At 40.5% G+C, this 21505-nt stretch overlaps 2 protein-coding genes across 2 annotated transcripts; both read right to left on the bottom strand.

The window, feature by feature from the left end:
* Positions 1 to 804: 804 nt before the first annotated feature.
* LOC306953223 (solute carrier family 2, facilitated glucose transporter member 11-like) lies at positions 805 to 9358 on the bottom strand (the record flags this gene model as incomplete). Its single annotated transcript, XM_079544092.1, has 12 exons — positions 805 to 1011; positions 1327 to 1454; positions 2110 to 2185; positions 2349 to 2450; positions 3008 to 3118; positions 3864 to 4051; positions 4610 to 4758; positions 5310 to 5439; positions 5699 to 5823; positions 7169 to 7329; positions 7911 to 8009; positions 9335 to 9358. 12 exons carry the CDS (start codon positions 9356 to 9358, stop codon positions 805 to 807), a joined length of 1500 nt encoding a protein of 499 aa, XP_079400218.1.
* A 3488-nt stretch (positions 9359 to 12846) lies between these two features.
* Positions 12847 to 21505, bottom strand: LOC306953222 (solute carrier family 2, facilitated glucose transporter member 11-like; the record flags this gene model as incomplete). The annotated part of the gene is made up of 12 exons (XM_079544091.1): positions 12847 to 13056; positions 13209 to 13336; positions 14223 to 14298; positions 15335 to 15436; positions 15518 to 15628; positions 16688 to 16875; positions 17438 to 17586; positions 17731 to 17860; positions 19270 to 19394; positions 20146 to 20306; positions 21081 to 21179; positions 21482 to 21505. 12 exons carry the CDS (start codon positions 21503 to 21505, stop codon positions 12847 to 12849), a joined length of 1503 nt encoding a protein of 500 aa, XP_079400217.1.

Raw genomic sequence — 21505 nt, 5'->3', positions numbered from 1 at the left:
CTACATTTTGTTGAATTGCCCAAAACCGTGTACCAAGCTTTTCCTCTATCAGCCTTCAAGTCAATTATTTTATTTTATTATCGACTTCTACTTTATCTCTCTTTTGTGACTGACAAACATTCGGTCTGCTTAATCCTTCCTTCCTGCATTTGCCTCCTTAAGTTATTTGGTTAAACACATTTCTGGATACTCTTCAGGTGTATGTATGTCTTGGAGCAGGAATGGACCCTGTAGACCTCTAGCAAAATGTCTTAGAACTATAAAATACGTTAGGAAAAAAGGTGATCTAGTTTTTTGGGTTTTTTCAGGAAAAAAAAAAATTATAACCTGTAGATCTTAAAACTAGGTGACAAAATTTCCTGTTAGAATGTTTAGACATGAGCAAGAAATAAAACTCTAGCATAATGAATTTCATATCTGTATTGAAAAGAAAAGAAAGGAAAAGAAAGGAAAAGAAGAGAGGAGAAGAGAAGAGAAGAGAAGAGAAGAGAAGAGAAGAGAAGAGAAGAGAAGAGAAGAGAAGAGAAGAGAAGAGAAGAGAAGAGAAGAGAAGAGAAGAGAAGAGAAGAGAAGAGAAGAAAAGAAAAGAAAAGAAAAGAAAAGAAAAGAAAAGAAAAGAAAAGAAAAGAAAAGAAAAGAAAAGAAAAGAAAAGAAAAGAAAAGAAAAGAAAAGAAAAGAAAAGAAAAGAAAAGAAAAGAACAACACATGGAAGAGCGTGTTCTATTTTTAATGATTCCTTTTTATTTCCATTGCAGCATTGTTTTCTGTCTTTTCTAAAGGATGCAGATTTCTCCTTTGGACATTCAGAGTTTGGTGCAGAACAACTGATCCTTAGGGAAGTTATTTTCTGTAACTGAGATTTCCTTTTGTCCAAAATTCAGCTTGTTGAACTCTGCCATTATCTCCATGATTGACTTTCCCTTGGTCTCAGGGAGATACAGGTAGACGAAAGTTGCTGATAAAGCAAGGATTCCCAAAAAGATGAGGAAGCAGAAGGGACCGAGGTTATCCTGCAAGCAGAAATGAGAAACACTGTAAGGAAAATAAGAATCTCATTTCCACTTCTTTGCCCTTGGTTGTGGATCTGTGTCTTACTAATGGAAATTCAAAGGTTTGTTCAGTACATCAACCAGAATGAGCATCACAACGCTGGCCGTGTTTGATCTGCTGCTTCTCTGAGAGGCCAGGGATATTCCTGAGCAGGCGTGGTGTTCAGACAGAGCGCTAAGCTTTGCATATCATTGCAATTCACTGCCATAATTTAGCTCCCTGTCAGCTTCCAGAAGTAGATGAGCCTCGAGGGAGGAATCTGGTTAATGACTTACAACAATCAATGGAAAAACCATCCCGAGTACAAACAGTCCCGTCCAGTTGATGCAGCTGACAATCAGAAAGGCTGATGGTCGGAATGATTGGCTGAAGATTTCAACCATGACAGTTATAGAGGCTCCAGCTGTAAAAGAAAAGCAGAACACAAGCAAGGTATACTTGTTTCCTCCATTGCTCAGTGCACCTTGCTCCTGCTGAAGATCCTTGCAGTGGCAATGCTAAGAAACGTCAGGCAGAGTAGTTGGCCTGCTGGCAGATCACTTCTGCCGTGGGGCTGGAAGACCTCGATTCCAGAAAGGTTCTACAGATGCTAATTTAGGACTTCAGGTTTCTCTCATACATGCTGGAATCCTTTTCCTGGTGCCAGTGCAGTTCTGTATTGCATTGGTAGCCACTGTTAATGACTCTTATGTCTCCTGTAGTCATTTCTGCCTGAAGTATGTTAGCAGCTATAAAGCTTAACTCACTGAGTTAATGAAGGGTTGGTCACTACCATTCACCTGGCGATGCCTAGAATCCTATTTCTGGCTTAGAATTTTTAAAAGAATTCTGAAGTTTTGTTCTTAAACCCTCCAGAGAAAGTAATAGTCTGTTTTAAATCATTAGGGTACTGGGATTAGCAAAACAATTTGAGGTGTTTGTATCCTTTTTCTTTCTCCTGCTTGTACCAATCTGCCCTTTCCTTCTACTTTCCATAATTTTATCATGGATTTAGTCTGTTCTTCCCCTGCCAGTTGTGTTGCCAACCAATATGATGCAGCATTTTCTCTCTTACTCACACGGTCCAATTCCATAGAAGATAACGAATAGGAAGATCAAGACAACACTGAAGTAGTGCAGCCAGAAGAACCGGTGCTGAAAGTGAGAAACCAGTGATATCAAACTGTTAGATACGTGAAAGAATGACAGAGCTCTTTTTCTTCCACTGACTCCAGTTTCTGTACTTATTCATATTCAGGCAGGACCAGAAACGTGGGTTGATGCTGGGCAAGTAGCCAGAAGGCTGCTAGATCTTTACCTGCAGTGACAGGGTGGTGGTAAGGAGTGCTAGCACAGAACACATCAGTGTATATCCTCTCCAGAGCAGAACCTTCCTCCCGAATCTCTCTATAAGGGTGCTCTGAAAGGCAGAAAATGTGTCATAAATCTCAGTTCTCAAATGAAAAAACTCTTGCCCTCTACACGTGTCTTTCTCATGAGCCTTGTCTGAATAATTGCCAGAAATCTGAGATACTCTTAACTCCAGATGAATTTATCAGCTTCAAAGCTGTTATTTATTAGTCTCTTCTACACTGTTATTAGATAGTTTTCTTTCTTGCATGTTTGTATATATCAAATTGTGTGTGCATATGTACACTCATCTAATCCCAGCCATCAGACACAGCTAATCCAGACTCCTGTTCCTTTGGAGCTGTGCCCCTGACTCTTGTGTTCTGCTCATGCCTTCTCATTTAGTGGTTACTCATTGTAACAGAATGAGAGAATATTTTTGTGGAATGAAAATGATTCTAAAGATATAATGGATAAGAGCTGCCTTCCATCCTTCATGTGGTTTTACAGAAACAGGACGATGTGTCTTAGGTTATGCAAATCTTCCCTGGGCCCACTTACAAGAAACAAAAAGCACGGTTGACCACATTACATTTTTCCTTCAAACTCCAGTCTCCAAAGACTTACACACAATATAGAAGACAGGCATTCACATAGCCCAACTCCCAGGGACACGTATGGGATAAGATGTTCTTCAAACTTGGCTGTATGGAATACTTCAAAACAATAGAAATATATCTGAAAAATGCAGAGAGGAAATGCACCTGTGAAGAAAAGTTTAGCAATTGTGATGCACATCACTTTTCATCTCTCTTAGTGAAGTTGGAATATTAGTATAGAAGTGGATTGTGTCCTTTTGGGAGTGAAGGATAACTGTATAGGTCCAGTAAAAGCATAGCCAACAGCTTGAGGGACTTGGTCATTCCTCCCTGCATGGCATCACTGTGTCAAGTCTTGGGCCCTCACTGCAAGAAAGACACTGAAAAACTAGATCAGGTCTGAGTACCGGCAAAGGGCATGAGGGATAAGGGTGGAGAGGTGGAGGTTTCTTCACCCTGCAGAAGAGACGGTGGGCTAATTGCAGGTGAGTGTAGGGAAGGTGGAGCCAGACTCTTGTAAGAGATACGCAGTGAAAGAACAAGAGGCAATGGATACAAGTGACAGCAAGGGATGATTCTAACTGCACATAATACATATATTCTTCATCGAGAGAATGGCTAAGCACTGCTACAGGGATCCAGAAAAGTCATGGAATCTCTAGGCCTCCAAATATCTGGCCCAAACCCTGAACAGCTTGATCTAACTTTGAAGGTCTGCCTTATTGTGAGCAGTGGGATATGGGCCAGATGGCCTTCAGAGCCCTCTTCCAATGGAAATCATTCTCTGAGTTTCTTAGTCTAAGCTGGTGTAAGAAAGAGTGTCTTGGAGGGTTTTGTAATGCTGCCTAATGTTTATTGTTCTGTGGATAAAGAGAGCACTCAACTGCATTGACTCCACAGAGCTGCAAGGTGGTCATGAGAGTCATCAGAATGTAAAGCTGCCAGCGCATAGATGGCTCTTTTATTAATTCAAGGACACGCAAGGTTTTGGTGCTCGTCATTGCAACCTTCTCCTTCATAATGTCATCAATTTCTGCTTGATGGTCTCCTTCCCCCCAGAGCTTCCTAATGGCTGTTGGGGAGAGAGAGGGAAGTGCATTATTCTACCAGAATATCTCCATCATAAATGATTACATTAAATCCTTATTCTGCTTATCCATTGATGTAGGTGCTTAGTATCTGGTTCGTTGTCTGCTTCTGTCATCTAGTTGATCCTGAGTCAACAGGCAGATAAAAAAATGTTGTCCCTCTGTTGTCAGTATGGAGTATCTTTCTAATGCTGAATTGACTTAATTGTAAACAAAGTAAACATTCATGTACTGTTTATTTAATAAGAAATAGGCTGCCCAAACCATTTCCTTTAAAGAAATAGTTACAGCCCAAACTGGACATTTTAAACATGCTGTTATGCATCTGTCTTTCTTTTCTGTACTGACTAAATTAGCCTGAACTCCCCAGTTAATGCAGATGTTTTGCTTTAGGAAACTGAACTGCTTTAGTCAGAACTACCTCTGCTCCTGCTCCATGGTACACACTACTGTGCTGAACAGCTCTGTCCTGCTTTCGTATCTCTGCCAAAGCTGGCATTCTACCATATCACATGAATTAGGTGGCAAGTTAGGCACTCTACCTTTCCTGAAGGCTTCCTCATTACCCTTCTGGATCAGGAGGTAGGATGGTGAATCAGGGAAAAATGGAAGAGTAACCAGTTGAAGCAGGGCTGACAGTCCACCAAATGCTAACAACCATGGCCACAAAGCTTCACTTCCTAAAATCTCCCTGGAAAGTGCATGTGAAACAAAATTATGAAGGTTCAGGAACTTCTCCTGAGTGGTGAGGATTGCTCAAATTCCATTCAGGGGTGCAAACACCTGTATTGATGACTTGGCAAATTTCACAAATCTGGCTATTTTTATTTCGGACAAGTTTTAGAAATTTCTTTGGCATCTTGAAATACTTTCTTAGGATGATTTGGATTCTATGTGATGTCTAAAGAGCTGATGAGACTGTTTTGGTCATTGTTTGACTGCAGGACCAAAATGTCTTGCTAAGACTTTCATGTAATTGTAGTAAATTTCTGAGGGCAAGTCCTGGAGTAGAAAGGGAGCCTCATGAAGAAGAAATCAGGTCATGAGTAATTTGCTTTTCTTTCTCCTACATTTAAAACTATGGTTGCCTCGAATTTGATCAAAAGTTTTCTTCTGGCATAAGATAAGCCCTGTTTTGGAGAAGATTAAAGGGTTTCTCAGTCATTAAGTAGATGAGAAGGTAAGTATATAGAAAGATTTCTATTGCTTCTAGTGTAACACAATAGAAAAACAAGAATTTACCGTAGTCCAATAACCTGTCCTGTGAGTTTCCCCAGTGTCAGAAAAACAGAAACTGTGGAGTTTGTAAATCCACGCAGCTTCTTGGGTGAAATCTCTCCTACATACTGAGGATGTATATTGAGAGAAAACCCTTCAAGATAAAAGAGGATAAGTGACTGTTAAAATACTGAGAAAAGCTGAAATTTCATGCCCCATCCTGTCTTCCACCGTTTGCATTCACTCTGATATTTGAATTCAATTCTTGCAAAGGGATGATGGCTTTCATTTTCATTAAGGGCCTAATCCACTCGCTTGGTTCTTTAAAATCATTACTCAAGAGCGGCAATACCTGAGGAGAAAATCCTGGGACAGCAGGGGTGCTCACCCTGCACAACGTCACGGGCACCTACCTGTGCCAATGCCGTAAAGGAAGCGTCCGGCCAGAATCAGCTCGAAGGATTTGGCTGTTTTACTCAAGGCCATTAAAAGTGCAGCTACCAGCATGATCAGGTTGGTGGCAATCTGGCACTTTTTCCTGAAACAGAGAACAATACATGAGAATTTAGTGCGAAACAAGAACCCCTTTTGACTTTTTTCTCTGACAGAAAGCATGGCGGAACCATTCCTGTCGTTTAAAGAAATGTCTGAAAGAATTTTGACTTTGGATAGTCAAAGTGATGCTTTAATACTTCACAGTCCTTTATGTTTGAGTTCATTAATGTTTATCTCAGGAGCTCCTCATAAAATGTGACTTTTTTTCCCCAGAAGTAATCTGTCTATGGTTCTCGTTTTAGTATGGATCATACTAAAGGCACTTTTGGACGGATGGATGTGATCTGAGGTATTGGGAGATGGCAAAACGCATTTTTCAGAGGTGTGCTTCATGCTTCAAAAAGCACTCTGTGTGAACTGTGAGCTGTTATGCTCCCGATCACAATGTCTCAGGATCAAGTCCAAGTTGTTTGCACTCATTTTTGATGTGCTGCTCGCTAGACAAGAGTCCGCTTGCACATTAAGAATGCCCAGAGATCCTCTGTTTAAAAGATTGTGATACAGGTTATCTCACACAAAATAATCCATGGGAGAACTCATTTTTGTTTCCAGTCACGGGAGACCCTCGGAGTGTGGGATGAGGCAGTGTCCCACAAGAAATTTCTTGGGGGCACTTACCTGACAGGAAAGAACACAAAGGCAGGCAGGCTAAGCTGATTTGTTAAGACCCACACGAGGGGCCTCTGGACCAGTGGATTGTGGAGCAGATCTTTAAATGGATCACACCAAGCAGATAAGTTTGCCAATTTCTCTGCAAATGAAATTAGTGGTGTTATACACAGACAGTGGGAAAAGATCAGACTGGTGAGGAATCTTTTCTCCTTCCAGAGAGAAAAATAATTTTGGAATGATTTCTAGTAAAATGTATTGCCAAGAATGGAGATTTCTCTTGGATAATTTGTTTTGGTGCTGCCTGTATCTTTTATAGTGTAGTTTCAGGAGAATTAATTTTTCCAGTTCTGTTCACAGTTCATTAGTTTAGATATGAATATTTAATACAATGTCATCACTTCAAAACAGCCGTACGTAAGTAGAAATCTGGCTCTTTGTCATGTAAGAATGTCTTCTGCATGCTGTTGTCCAGGCGTTTAAAGAGGCTGCACGTAGCACATTACAGCAGAAGACTTTTTTACAGCTGCTTTTTGGGTGTTTGTAAAGCTTGGTCGATCTTTCAGCTAGAAAGTGTTGGAGGTGCCCATATACACGATCAGGTTAGTCTGCAGTCAGGCTGCTTCGACCAAGAAGAAAAGGGTTATTCATTCACCTTGGTATTTCCCTGTACTTGCCGTACTTGGACTCTTGAGCTACTGAGCTTTAGAAACACTTACTTTCTGTATCTGGTGGTCAGGTAGCCACAGCAGAGGCTCCCCAGGAAGCCTCCGATCCCAAAGACAGACACAATGAAGGACCACAGCAGCATGATTGTCTCTGGATGGAGGGGGGAGCCGTGTCGCTCCATCCAGGTTTCATTAATAAAGTTCCTGATGTGCTGAAAAGGAAAATGATTTTTGACTGGATAATGGGTGTCAGATTCCTTCATCTTATTTGGCTGCTGTACTTCAGTTCTACTCAGACTAGATTTCTTTTGAGATTAACTTTCAGAGTAAAACAGGTTAGTTGAGATCAATTTCAAAATCTTCAAATTAGTGTCAGTCAGTAAGCTTGGAAAACAGAAAATGTGCTGTTGTCATTCTTCTCCATTTTAGAAAGTTATATTTGATGAAATTTAGGAATTGTAGGAAGGCCTTGGTGGCTAATCCTTTACAATTAAATCAGGAGAAAAAGGGCTGAGGAAGGAGAAGTAAAATTACAAATCAAATTCAGACAGGTTAATGCAAGGTTGCTCTCTCATGTATGGGCTCTAGCTATGAGAAGCATGGTTTATACACGTGGAAGACAGTAATGGTGCTGACAGTGTAATGCTGTGACCTTGACATCTGTATATTTGGCCATGTTTTGCCTGTAAGTAGCATACAGGAGAGGAGATCACATGCATGGCACCAGATAGATAGATGAATTGGAAAGCAAGACCCCCAAATCTTGAAACTGGCCAGGGAGATTGCTACCTACCACAGAGGGGGAGTTGATGACAGAAATATGGAATCCATATGGGAAACTACCTCCAATTCCCAGCACTAGGACCATTTGAAGTAGCCCCTGGAACTGAACCTGCAAAGTGAAAATAAAGTACTCCATCAACTGCACATTAATGTACTGCTTTCATTTCTGACTTTGTTGTTATTCTTAAGCTTAATAAAGGGAAGATACTTTTAACGTTTGCCTTTTTCAGAAAGGCATGGGCTAAAAAGAGAAGATGGTAATTTGGAATAGCCTTTGTAATTGCACTAAAACAAAACTCTCCCTAACACAAAACTACCCAGACGTGTCTGTGTATGTGATACTACTGGTCTGTATAGAAAACACTGTGCTCTGTGTTCTTTTCAAGTCAGATCGTAATCATAGAATCACAGAATGGCTCAGGATGGAGGAGACCTTAAAGATCACCCAGCCCCAACTCTCTGCCATGGCTGTGGGGCACCCACAGTTCTGCCTCGACACTCTGAGTGAAACATTTCTGCTTAACATCTAACCCAAATCTCCCCTCTTTTATATTAAAGCCATTCCCCCTTTTCCTATCATGAACTTCGTAAGCTCACAGTTTCCTGGAGATCAGTGCCTAGATGAAGAAAAACTGGAATAAAATACAATCAGACAGGAGCAAAGTAAAGTAAATGTGTATAATGGTGGCTTAGATGATAGTTAGATCTCTCCTTATTCTAGTTCTTAGATCCATCTTTCAAGGGCCCGTTACTTCATTTCTCCGCTACTGAATTTCCTAAGTTATCTCATGACAAGAATAGAGAAGTAATGGATCAGGAGATTCTGAATTTCCTTCAAAGTTCTGTCTCAGATTCAATGGATTTGCTAATCAACAAAAATTAACTCACCTTCTCACTCTTCCTGTTTTTTTTTTTTTTTTTTTAATGGGTGCATGATAGATTTAGAAATTAAGAATTTTAGTACTTATTGGAAGTTGAGAAATAGAGTAAGAAATACTTGTTAGAATTTCTTCCCCTCTTAAGACTATGGTAACTCTTGATGGATGATATTAAATGGAAGGATGAAATGAGGAAGCTCATTTCTTTTGCAGCTTGTCATGTGTATCGTAGCCTTTTGCAGCACAGTTAATCCATTCATTACTTCAGAATTAGTCGTTAAAGTAATCAGAGCGCCTGCTAGTTTTCAGTAATTCAGAAGACAAAAGTACAACAGCGTTGTCAGACGGTGGAACTGCAAGTTTTGTTAGTTTTTATTTTGTCTTCTTGCACGAAAAAGACCTTTCCATGCCCCAACCCCATTCCTCTTGGCGATGTTTAAATGCAGAAGAGAAGGATGGTCGCTGTCCTAAAAGAGCTTATAATCTTTAAGAAATCTGGATCACGTTAGCCTTGCCCTTTAGATGTCAGGGACATGAGAAAGTGACACTTACTCACCAGGTCAGAGAAAAAGGTGGCCATGTCCGACGAAAGAGCTGATTCCTGTTGCTTACTGACTGGTACCTGCCAGAGGAACTGAAAGCTCGCATTGCACAATAGCAGCGTCAGTGAACTAGTCCCACGTTACTGAAGTTAAAGTTTAGTTAGAAGGTTTTTGAGTTAATTACACTTATTTCAGCTGTTGTACAAAGTTTAGAATTGTTGGATTAAATATTTCAACCAATGGTTATGTCTAGCTCAAGTAACCAAGACGGTCTTACTCGCCAGGAACCTGTATACATCATGAACTCTCTTTTGTCCTTGGGCAATAGGTAACAGAGACATTGATTTTAGAAAGAACTGCAATAGCCTTAACTTGCTTAGTTCTCAGTAGAAACTAACAAACTTAGAGGCAGTGTTATCTGTTGGGAATTTTAAATGGGGCTTGGATAGTGATATCTACAGGACTTTTGGAAAGAGCCTAACAATTCTACAATGGCACATTGGGCTCAAGCAGCTGTTAGGAGTACTGGATTTTTCTTTGCTGGGAAAAGAAGATTCAACATCAGGCCAGTAACCTTCAGAGCTGGAGTGTTGTCTCTTACATCAGACAGAACGTTTTCAGTCTTTAACTTTGTTTATTTCAAGGCTAAAATGGTTTTATATGTGTTAAGCTGGTAAATGGCTTAGATATCATCTACATTTTATACCTCAGCTAAAGAAGATGAAGAAATTGGAAAGAAATTGTTGTATGCAAATAGTCACACTACAAAATAGATCACCTGCAAAGAATATTCACAATTCTCCAGCTGACATCTGAGATGTAGTGCCACCTGGCCAATTTCCTCAACTTTATGTTGTTCTCATAATGAAACTGTCTTTTGATGTAAGTTGAGAATACACAGTGTTTTGTTTTCTTTTGTTTTCTGATGAGATCTCCAGCGGTGAAGCTGTTGTTAGAACACAAGTGAGACCATCCCTTTGATGCTAGGAATTAATTTATTTTTCTGGAAAGTCATGCAAAATTGGAATGACATACCATGCATCTGCCAAAGGAAAGAAATGCTATGCTAGCTGCTAGTATCTGCCTTGCTTAGATGGCACTGGGGGAAAATGCAGTGTTACAGTCATGCAAGACACACATATGCAAAGCTGTCCTGAGCCTTCTCAAATAAGGTCTAACTAGCCCAGGTCTGTTCTTAGTGTCTGTGTAGCAGCACATCTCTGATCCCATTTGAAAGTTTTTGTAGCTGCCTCAGAGTCAGTATTTGAGACAATCCTTACACATCAGCTGATGGCTCTGAATGCATACATGTGCTGCTCCTGATGCTTCTGAGTGCTTCACCTCTTCAGCACCTCTGGCTCTCTGGGCTGGATTTCCACAGTACTTTGAAGTATCAATAGGCTGCAGTCATGCTATTTCAAATAACTGGGAGGTGTGTTTAGGAGGCTTTTGGCAACTTTTATTCATTCTGACCCCAAAATATCACAGAACACCTGGATTGCTAAGGCTTAAATAGGTGAGCAGAAGTGCCAGTATAGCTACCCAAGGTGTTATATGCTATGAGTTATTGCAGATACTCCAGCTTTATATTTAAACTATACATTTTTGCTTTTTCATCCCTTGACCAGGCTGTTGCCAGAATGCAGCTCGCCCCACTGAGCACAGGCAAAGGTTGACCTGTGCTCCAAATAGCTGTTCCACTTTGTTGTCACATTAATGTTCCATAGGGCATCCGCTCAGTTCCTGTTAAGGATCATATGGAGAAGACTTTCCTAATAACATCTAATGAATAACAGATCAGAGGAGTGGCTCACTGGAGAGTCAACCCAGCAGTGCTACATGATGACACTCTGCTTGTTTCCAAAGATTTGGGGTATTGTTGCATTGAAGTATGTGCTCAGACTGACGGGTTAGGAAAAGATAATTCTGTTTTACCAAAAGTTGAGATTTCTACAAGGAAAGACTTGTCTCCAAATGACTAATAGTCATTAGTTTCTATTTATGTTCTTATACATAGAATCATAGAATCTTAGAATGGTTTGGTTGGAAAGGACCCTTAAGATCATCTAGTTCCAACCCCATTGCTATAGGCAGGAACACCTCCCAATAGACCAGGCTGCTCACAACCCCATCCAGCCTGGGTGTATATATACACATATACAGAACACTGCAAAATTTTGGGGTTTTTCTCATTCTAGAGATTCTCCATGTTTCACAGATTATCTTTTAGTGAGAAGTCTTAAGTGTTCTTCAGTACAAAACAAGCAATAAAAAATCCCAGTCATGGAAGGATCTGCACACCAATAGTTTTTTTCTAGTCAGCTGTTCCTGAGGGATGTCCTATTGTTTGGAAAGAAACACTTGTGGAAGCCAGAAGTATTATTCCAAGTTCATCTGCCATTTTTATTATGTGTAACGTTTCCAATGAAAGGCAAGCAGTTAAGATGATCGGCAGAATTCGTATTTTGAATAGCCGACATTGGAGTTGAAGTAAATACACCAGTCAAAGCAGTATCAGAGATAAAAAGGAACATTTATTTTATTATGCACATCTAGGGTGTAGATTTTACTTTGCATATTGCCCTCCGCTGCATATTGTTCTGTGTTTCACTGCCCTCAAGGTAATTGTGGGCACTCTGATCCTGGAGGGGTAGCAACAGGCTTAGAGTGATGCTGCTGATGGGGCGATAGCATTGAGTATCTGAAAGGACTCCCCGTGCTTCTGTTTTCTGACAGTGGGTTTCCATCTGTGACTTCATTAGCTGTGTTGCCACTGAAACAAATAAAGCTGTATAGGAATTTTTTTACTCATTCTTTATCCATTTCGTGAATAAATCTGATTTTAGAATCAAGTGATGGATTTTCTTTCTTTTTATTTTATTTTAAATAAAATAATTCAATGCAATTCTCAGCAAGGAGAGCTGGGCTGATATCGAAAGTTTAAAATCCAAAAGCTCTGAATTTTAACAAGCTAGAGTGAAAGTCTGATAACAGAAGGAAATTGTGGCATTAAGTACAGGAATCTGGAAAGAAGTGGTTGTTCAGTCTAAAGAAACAAAGACTCTGTCCTATTCTGTTATTTCTTTTTCTTTAATCTGTTGTGAATTGAAATCTAGCCAGAGATAGCAAGCCAAGAACTTTACTATTGCTATTTCAGGGTTGTAAATACAAACTCATGACTCAGAGAGAAGGGACCATAAGTCTTCTTTTTCTGTGTGATCAGCAGAATGTTTAGAAATTCTACATACAGTTTCAGTGTGTATTAATTGCTCCATTATAGAAGAGATTTACACATCAGCAAGTTGAGCCAAGATGTGCATGAGTTAGACGAGTCTATTCCACTAATATAAGCCATCATCCCTTTTCTAAGCTGCCCAGAGTGGAGTGCTTTAGAACCGTGCTGTTTTGGCAAAAGGTGATGGATAATAAAAGCTGATAGTCCATTTGACCAACATACAAACCAGAGAACAACAAATGTCTTTTCTTTCTTCCTTTTAAGAATGCTTGCTACCTCTGTACCAGCCAGTCACAGCCTGGTGCAGAAGGTGTAACCCTCCTCCATGACATGGTTTGGAGTTGCTGGAACATGCTTCTTTCTGAAGTTTAGCTTATCAAACTCTTCTGTTATTTCCACAATTGACTTCCCTTTTGTTTCTGGAAGGAACAGGTGGAAAAATGTTGCTGAAGAGAAAAGTACCCCTATAAAGATGAGGAAACAGAAGTGCTTGAGTCCTTCCTGCAGGGAAGAGCAGAGTGAGAAAGAGAGCAAGATGAGCATATCTTTTTGTTTGTCACATTCTTGGGACGTCTCCTGCTGCTCTTCTTCCAACTCCCATGGCCAGCTCTGGAGCATGGCACGCCTGGGGAGCGCCCTGGGGTGTCACTCACCACGATGAATGGGAAGGTTGTTCCAATCACAAAGACACCCAGCCAATTGAAAACTGAACTGATCACAAAGGCGGGTGGTCTACAGGACAGATTGAAAATTTCAACCCTCATGGAAACTGTGGCACCACCTAAAAAGGAAGAGGAGTAAGATTTACTTCTCAGTGTGTTTGATTTGAAGGTTTGGATCTTCAAAAAGATGCTACTGCTGTTGGCTGGCATTCAAGAGACTCTTTTCTTTTAGAAAAGAAAGTGTTTGTGGCATCTTATAAACTGTTAGACATCACTTTATTTAAATATTACTTTCTTCAAACAAATTTTATTGAGAAGATTTAAGAATTGAGCAGTTAGCATTTCAAAAAATCTGACATCTTCTCATGAAAAAAGCTGCATAGGAGTGAAATACCAATTATTACTGAAAGCAAGAATTCTCAGTATGATATTGTTAGATCAGTCTTTCTAGATTCACTTCCTGGGCATTTCAGTTGTGATCTGGAAGTCACAGAACTTTGACCGGCTTTGAGTTAGGTAAATAATTTCACCTACTGTGTGAGAAGGCAAGTATTTTAAAAATAAATAAGTTTTTTTTTGAGTTCACAAGGAGTTGGTAGTATAAATTAGGAAAAGAGTTAATCCAAAGTAGGTCTTCTATGCTGCTATGTGGGATACAATGTGAGAGTATATGACAGTGAATTTAAAAGTATCCTTGGCTTTCTTTTTCTCTTTTTTTTTAAAATTGTTTCTAAAAAATCTACTTTCACTCTGTTTCTCTATGATTTTTTGGTGAATACTTTTTGCTCTCTCTTTTCATCAGTCTCTCGTTATAAAAACTCAAACCTGATGGCATTGCAGTTTCTGGCCACCAACTGGACCCACGATGCTTATGTGACTACAAGGTCAGGTTGAATGAACTCACCTTTGTGAAATGCTGCATGCTATATAATGCAATGTTTCCCCAGCCATATGTGTAAGGGAACATGACTTGATTCTTTTACTTCTTTGGAATGAAGTACTCACCTGGCCCAAGCCCAAAGACAACTACAAATAAGATAATCAGACAGAGGCTGCAGTATGGCATCCAGAAATACCAATCCTGGGAACAAAACAAAGAAAAAAACAATTTATGAGTGAAATCTGTGAATAACTGTAGGTTAGAAAAGTTTTCTGACACTGTTACTTCAATAAAAAACATATGGTGTGTGAGAACTGGAAGAGAAATGTGAATCCTTCTTCCTATGGACAGAGCCCTGAGATTTTTGTTAGGTGTGCAGAGAATCAAGTTTGCTGATGCAGAGCAACTGTCAAGCTTAGATGCCTTCAAATAAAGGATGTCTGAGTAGTACTTTTCCACCACATCCTCCTTTCTCCTTGATCCCACAGTGCTTCCCCTAACCCTTAGAGATATGGGAAGGCCAAGTTATATCTTTCTTTGCTTTTGACAGGGTAATAGCTAGAACAATTTCTACTGAAAAGGAGTAGATCTTAGTCAAGAAGATACAGGACACAGTGCTTTAGGAAAAGGTCTCTCCTATATCCAAGACCCTTCATGATTGAAACAGAAATGGAAGTCTGCTGCCACCTTGCATCAATGTTAATTTTGCAGTAGTATCTACTGAACAGCTCTTAGATGAATACTGGTAACCCAGGAGAACTGTTTCTGAAGAAATTACATCACTGACATGGTAATAAAAAATTGAAATGCTCTACAGTCCATGAACCAGAATGTGCATTCCCAGGGAAATCTGCAGCAAAGCTGAACTTCAAAGAGTCTGGTTTTTAATTGTTAATTGTAACTTATTAAGAAATGCATAATTAGAAAGGACAGTTTCCCTATGACTGCATTTTGATCTGTGCTTACCAGTGTTCAGTGTTTGCAGCCTGATGATATCAGGAATCAAGGCTACCTTCTCTTTGCTTTGTGCGCTCCTTGCTATAGTCTTGCTTAAAGGGAGGCAGGAGTGCAGACAGTATTTGCTGAGAGAAAGATTAATCCTATGTGCAGAGGGTTATTTGAGAACTTCTGAGCTTCACATTCCTTTCTCAGAAGCACGTTTCTACCTATGAGCATAGGTACGAATAGAACAGAATAGAAAATGGAAAGAGAACTACCAGGAGAAGAGTTTCCTCACCTGTAGGGAGAGGGTCACTGTGATTACAGCTAGCAGTGAACCCATGATGAAGTAGCCTCCTCTTATGAGTGTTTTCCTGCCCAGTCGCTCAATGATGGAGCTCTGAGGGACAGAAATCACAGTGGTGTCAGTGCCAGAAAAGCAAACAGTGATGCATTCCCATAGTAACATGACTTGACTTACACAGACTGCAGTGGCTAAGAGTTCTGCAAGTCCAATAGAGAGGGTCATATAGTAGACCATTCTTTCCTCAAAGCCAGCTGCCTGGAGGACTTCAAAAGTATAAAAATAAATCTAGAGGAGAGAAAAAAAAACAAACACAGAACAGTAAGAGAAGAAAGAATATCATTTCTTACCCATGTCTGTGTGTGACACTGACCTGGATAGGAGCTGGCAGCCAAGGATCATGCAGCTCGGCTTTTGAGTAAGAGTTGTGCACTCTTTCTGGTAGTATTCACTTTATTGGCAGACAAAAACATTGTAAAACATTATCAAATTAATTAATTTGATGAAAGATAAAGTTCTGTGATAAACAAATCTCCAGCTGCTGTAATTAGGTTTGCATAGACCTCATTTGGGTGCGTTCATAAACAGCCAGTTATATTGTCACTTATGGAGCCCATCCAAGAACAACGTTGTAGGACATACTCTTCCTTCTCAAGAAAGAAGAGCGTGGGTTATGGAATCATGAGGAAGTAAAACAGACATCTTTTCTTTTAAAGTATCTCTTCTGTATTTGGAGATTTGCTAAGATGATACAGATTTCCGTTTGAACTGTGTTAGATTCAACTGTGTGTTTCCCTCACAGATGTTGCTGCAGCGTGAAGTTAGATGTGGAAGAATCATGCAGAAAATTGCAAAGCTGTGGCTTCAAAATGATCTCAGAAAAGTTCTGATCTGAAGAAGACAGGGAGGATTGCAGAAGCTGCCAGAACCGTGAGCATGCTTTAATGGCTAAAGGTAGAGTGAGCATATTGCCATCCCACGTGTCCTCCTTAGAATGCTGACTCATGGGAGCAGTAACATAAGATTGTGCTGTAGATTTTGCCAAGAGAGAGTGGGCTTGTTGTAGGAACAGATTCTGGGCCCTCACAGCAGCTGCCAAAAATGGCTGATAAATAAATAAATACAGAGAATGGTAACTCCAGCAGTGACCAAGAGCTGGGCAAGAAGATGTCATATGGAGAGCCTGGCCAAGCTCTGCAAGCAGCTGCTGCTGTGTAGCAGGGTTGGCAGATACCACATAGTGGCCTGGGAAACCTGGGAAAAATGAGAGGAGATCTTGAGAGCTATGATGTCTTCTTTAAGGCTGCTGTAAATGTTTTGAGACTTTAAGGGGGAAATGCACTCAACTGCATTGATGCCACACAGCTGAACTGAGGCGGTCAGAATAATTATCATGTACAGCTGCCAGCGGATAGCTGGTTCTTTCATTAGCTCCAGGACACTCAAGATCTTGATGTTTTTCATTGTTGCCTTCTCTTTCATGATGTCATCAATCTCTGCTTGGTGATGGCCTTCTCCCCAAAGCTGCCTTATGGCTGTAGAGGAGAAGGAGAGCGAGACCTGCCATGTTAATTTGTCTCTTTTGTTTGGTGACTGAGAAGTTTAAGTGGGCTGTGTGGGCTGTGTCTGCAGTGTGAGGCAAAGATGTCCTATGGTGTATTCCAGAGCCCTGTCCCCTCTTTCACAGAGGGGCTTGTTCAGAGAGAGGGGCTTAGTGAGGTGCACAATGATTCCTCCCTGCTCGTGGGTCCACATTAATCCCTTCCTCGTTCTCTCGGGGTACAAGCTTGGTACACAGCCAACAACATAGAGTTGAGTGGTGTCCTGTGGAGCCCTGCAGTGCAAACTGCCATTTGTCATTTGTCATTTAGCATTAACCATTTATACTGCTCAGAGCATAACAGCTTATTATGAAAGATTTTGTATTAGAGGAGTAGTTTTGTATTCTCTATGAGGACTACAACAAAAATGTACTTAGTGGATATTCAGAGTCATCTCAGAAATGAGCAGGGAGAAACTTTTTTCTGCACTCGGAGAGAAAACTCACAAACTAACTGAAAGCCAAGGAAGGAACAGGAACACAGAGCACTCAGTTACCTCTCTTGCAGCCTTCCTGGTCTCCTTTATGCATGAGGAGATATGGTGGGGATTCAGGGAAGAAGGGCAGAGTGAACAGCTGGACCAGTGCAGGAATTCCACAGGAGGCCATCAGCATGGGCCACCGGGACTGGCTGCCCAGCAGCTCCCTGGCAGGAATAAAACAAGCATGTGTAGAATAAAAATTCATTACATTGTTTTTTGAGAAGAGAAAGAAATTGATGGAAAAGCAGAAGAAGCAAAAGATAGAGGGATCCAGATATGAACTGGGTTGCAAATCAGTTGTACTATACCTTTGTCCTGCAATTTGCCCTACGGCTTTTCCCAGTGACCAAAAGAAAGAGGCAGTAGAGTTTGCAAATCCACGTAGCTTCCTAGGGGAAATTTCCCCAACATACTGATGATGCAGAGGAGTAGAAAAGCCTTGAGGTGAAGAGGAAATTATGGGAGAGAAGAAGAAGACATTCATAACCATGGGAAATAAAATTGAATGTAAATAACTAAGCAGCCCAGAATATAGCTGCCTCGTGCACCAAATTGTTTCTCATACCTCAGCCTGGGCATGAGATTTTTAAGTACTAGGCTTTCTATCCCTTTCTACAGAAGTGGTTCCTGTCCTCTTTGAACAGTGCAGTTTCCTGACCTTAAGAACTGTACACCTGTGGGGTGTTGCCTCATCATCGTGTCTCTAATGTTTCATTTGCTTGTAGTTAATGTACATAATCTCAGCCCTGTTTGAAATGATGTTATAGAAGAGCTGCTGTGGTAGATCCATAGTGGGTAAAAGTATATGGTGCTTCAGTGTTGGTTTGTACATGACTTGAGAGAAGATGCAAGTATTTCTTTTCAATGTACAGCAATAATTTTGATGATTTGAAGCAGAGTTGGTATTTACAGCTACCAGTGAAGTACTAAATGGCTCAGGAATTCTGAAATCTAGTCTATGAACTAGAGTATTTTCTTGATATGATAGTCACAGCCCCTCTAATCTGGTTTGAAAACAGTTTCTGCTCCTGTCTTTATGTGTTGGCAAAATGGTGGAGATGTGCAGTCTCCATAGCAACAATTAGGTCTTTACGTGACACAAGATGTGGGTTCTAGGTCATAGCAGGGTGACCGTGGCTGAGCAGTCCTTGAAATAATGTTCTTCAATACATCTGTATGTCAGTAATTTACAGAACTCGGTTATTTGAAAAATAGGCACTTATTTCTAATGAAGTAAGTTTTTTTTTTTAAAAAAAAGGCATCCTTGCGAATATCCAAAACTAAATGGAAAAGCAACATTTTGTGTAGGAAACAAATACAAGACCTACTGACTCTAGCACAGGTTATTTTCTCTGCACATGGACTACCTGCAGGCAGTGATTTTACTGGACTGTGTCCAGCTCCTTTCACTAACCCCAAGGACTTTCTGCTCTGAAGCAGGTTGAACACCCTTGTAGAGCATTCCTGAAATATGCTCAGAGTCAAAATGAAACGGCCATGACTTTGAATGGTCTGTTTCTCTGAAGCCAAATGAGAGGACTAGATTTAAACTATATTCCGTACAATTCTGAATACTGTCCACCAAAATTAAAGTAATACTATATCTATTTCTCCACTAGAAAAGTTTTCAATCGTGTCAGAACATTTGTGACAGCTCTGGATATTTATGCACTTGGCAAAGCTCAATTTAAGTTGGTATCTACAAAATTATTTATAACTGTACTCCTTACAGTTGGTTGATGTAGAATATCTTCTGACAAAGCTGTATGGACTTTAAATTCTCTTAGTGGAAGGTTATCTATCTTGAGTAAGGATGTAATATTTAACCTGTGGGAGAAATCACTTACCTACACTTACACCACATAGGAAGCGTCCAATGAGAATCATCTCGAAGGACTTGGACATTTTGCTGCAGCCCATGATAGATGCTGCAGTTATCATTAATAGATTGTTGCACAGGAGGCATTTTTTTCTGTAAATGCAAGCAAATAAAACATTTTTGTAGATCAGGAGAGAAATGGCATTTGAGTTCCTGCAACACAGGAGCACAGGGTGAAATCGTCTTGCTAACTTTGTCAAGTTATGCATATATGGTCCCACACAATATAGGTCCTTCTACACTATTGGCTCTGGACACTCTGTGCCCCTCTTACACAGAGTTATATTGTCATCCAGCTAGCTCAGGATCTGAACAGGGAGAATTCGCTATAGCCAAGGTTGGCAGAAAAAGGCACTGGAAAAAAGGTTACTTCCAAATTCCCTGGAAGGCATGTGTGGGCACTGTGGCTTCTGGGACAGGACCTGCAGCCTGTACCGTGTCCCTTCTGGGTCACACGTTGAAGTTCATTTCCCAGTAAACCAGGGAGAGTGAAATAGAGAAGGGGAGCAATGTGGCATTGATGTAGCACCTAGGAGCATCTCAACGCTGCTGTGCTGTGAGTAGCATCTCCAAAAAACCCCTCTGCCTTCAGCTGGGAGCTACCTTTCCAGTTGAATCCAGCCTCAGTAACAGCATCTCGTGTGACAGGCTGGAAACATAATTGGTTAGCTAGTGCCACAGGATACAGGCAAGAAGCAGCAACTTGGCATCACTGCCAAGCTGGCTGTGTACAGCTGTTACTGTACCTTTTTAAATCAATCTCACATTTAAAAACTTTAAAAACCTCAACAGTAATTTCCTTAAATTAAGATTCAGTTGACAAATTCTCATTAAAAATACATACTTGCCATACTTGATAGTCAGGTATCTACTTCCTGAAGCACCCAAGAGACCTCCTATACCAAGGATGGACACGATGAGAGACCACAGGAACAAGAGGTTATCCTGATGGATGGGGTAGCCGTATCGCTCCAGCCAGGTTTCATTAATGAAAGCCTTAACATGCTGAGACAGAGAAAAAAGGATCATTAACAATAACTTTGACTCCACAGCATGTATTTTGTTACATTTATAACATAACTTTGTTGCTTTAGATAAAGTCTCTATTTCATATAGACTCTGAAAGTTTGCATTAGCCAAGAGGCATGAAGTAATAGAGTATGCTACGTTGATTCCCTGTTACTAGGAGGTCATTCTTTGCTTGGCTGTCCTTGAAATTTAAGGTGCTAAGACACAGACCTGTAATGAGGAACTGCACCTGATCACTGCAGTTTCTAAATCCTTTCTGACTTAGAACTCTGTGCTCTCAAGCCTGAAAGTAACACTTCTGCCATAAGGTGATTTCTACTAAATGATAATGTCTTCCCTTAAGTTCCAGTGTCTCAAATGGAAGTTTTACCTGTGGTCAGTGGAGAGAAGCAGTTAGAGCACAGTTCACTTGTTCTGTTTGACTTCCCTATGTGAAGATGGGTAAGCTCTGAGAGTGTCATATGGTATCACTGGAGTAGCCACATGGGACATCCGTCTCCCTGTAAACTTGCAGCACACCTGTCAGTGCTTTTTTTGAGGAACAGTTCTATTAACAACAAGTTGCAGATCTCTCTATTTTCTTCTGTTTTCAACAGTTTCACATGTTCTACTTTACACAGTAGCATAGTAATGGGAATTAATCATAAGAGGAGAATATAGTGATTAAATCCTTGCTAACAATCAGAGAGGAGCATGCCAAGAAAGGGATGTGGCGATGCCATTTACCAGTCTATGTGAGCTTTTACCTACCTGATTCACGTAGGTGATTGTAGAAATTTGAAAGCCAATTTGGAATGTTCCACCTATTCCCAGGACAATGACCATTCGGAAGAGTCCCTGGTATTGTACCTGCAGAAGTAGAAGATCTTAAGCTCATAGCTATATCAGACTGCTCCTTAATTGTGCCTCTCATTCTCCAGAAGCATCTCACTTGTTCAAGGATTTTGCAGGCAGGCTCTGACAAAGATGGAAGACAGAGCGAAGTGCAAATCATATCTGCAATACCCTGAAAAAGTGTGTAGAATCACTTCCAAAGTACTTTTTGCAAATAGGAGCCTTGTTGTTCTGAGAGAGAGAGTGATTTTGTTTTCTTTCATGCACTGATAGAGTACAAAAATATCCCAGATGTCAGTGCCTCGCCATGTACTCACCAGGTCTGACAGGAAGCCGGCCAT

Source organism: Tetrao urogallus (genome assembly GCF_951394365.1).
Source record: "Tetrao urogallus genome assembly, chromosome: 17".
Taxonomy (NCBI): Eukaryota; Metazoa; Chordata; class Aves; order Galliformes; family Phasianidae; genus Tetrao; species Tetrao urogallus.
Note: the sequence above shows the minus strand (reverse complement) of the source record. Positions and strands in the feature narration are given on the sequence as shown.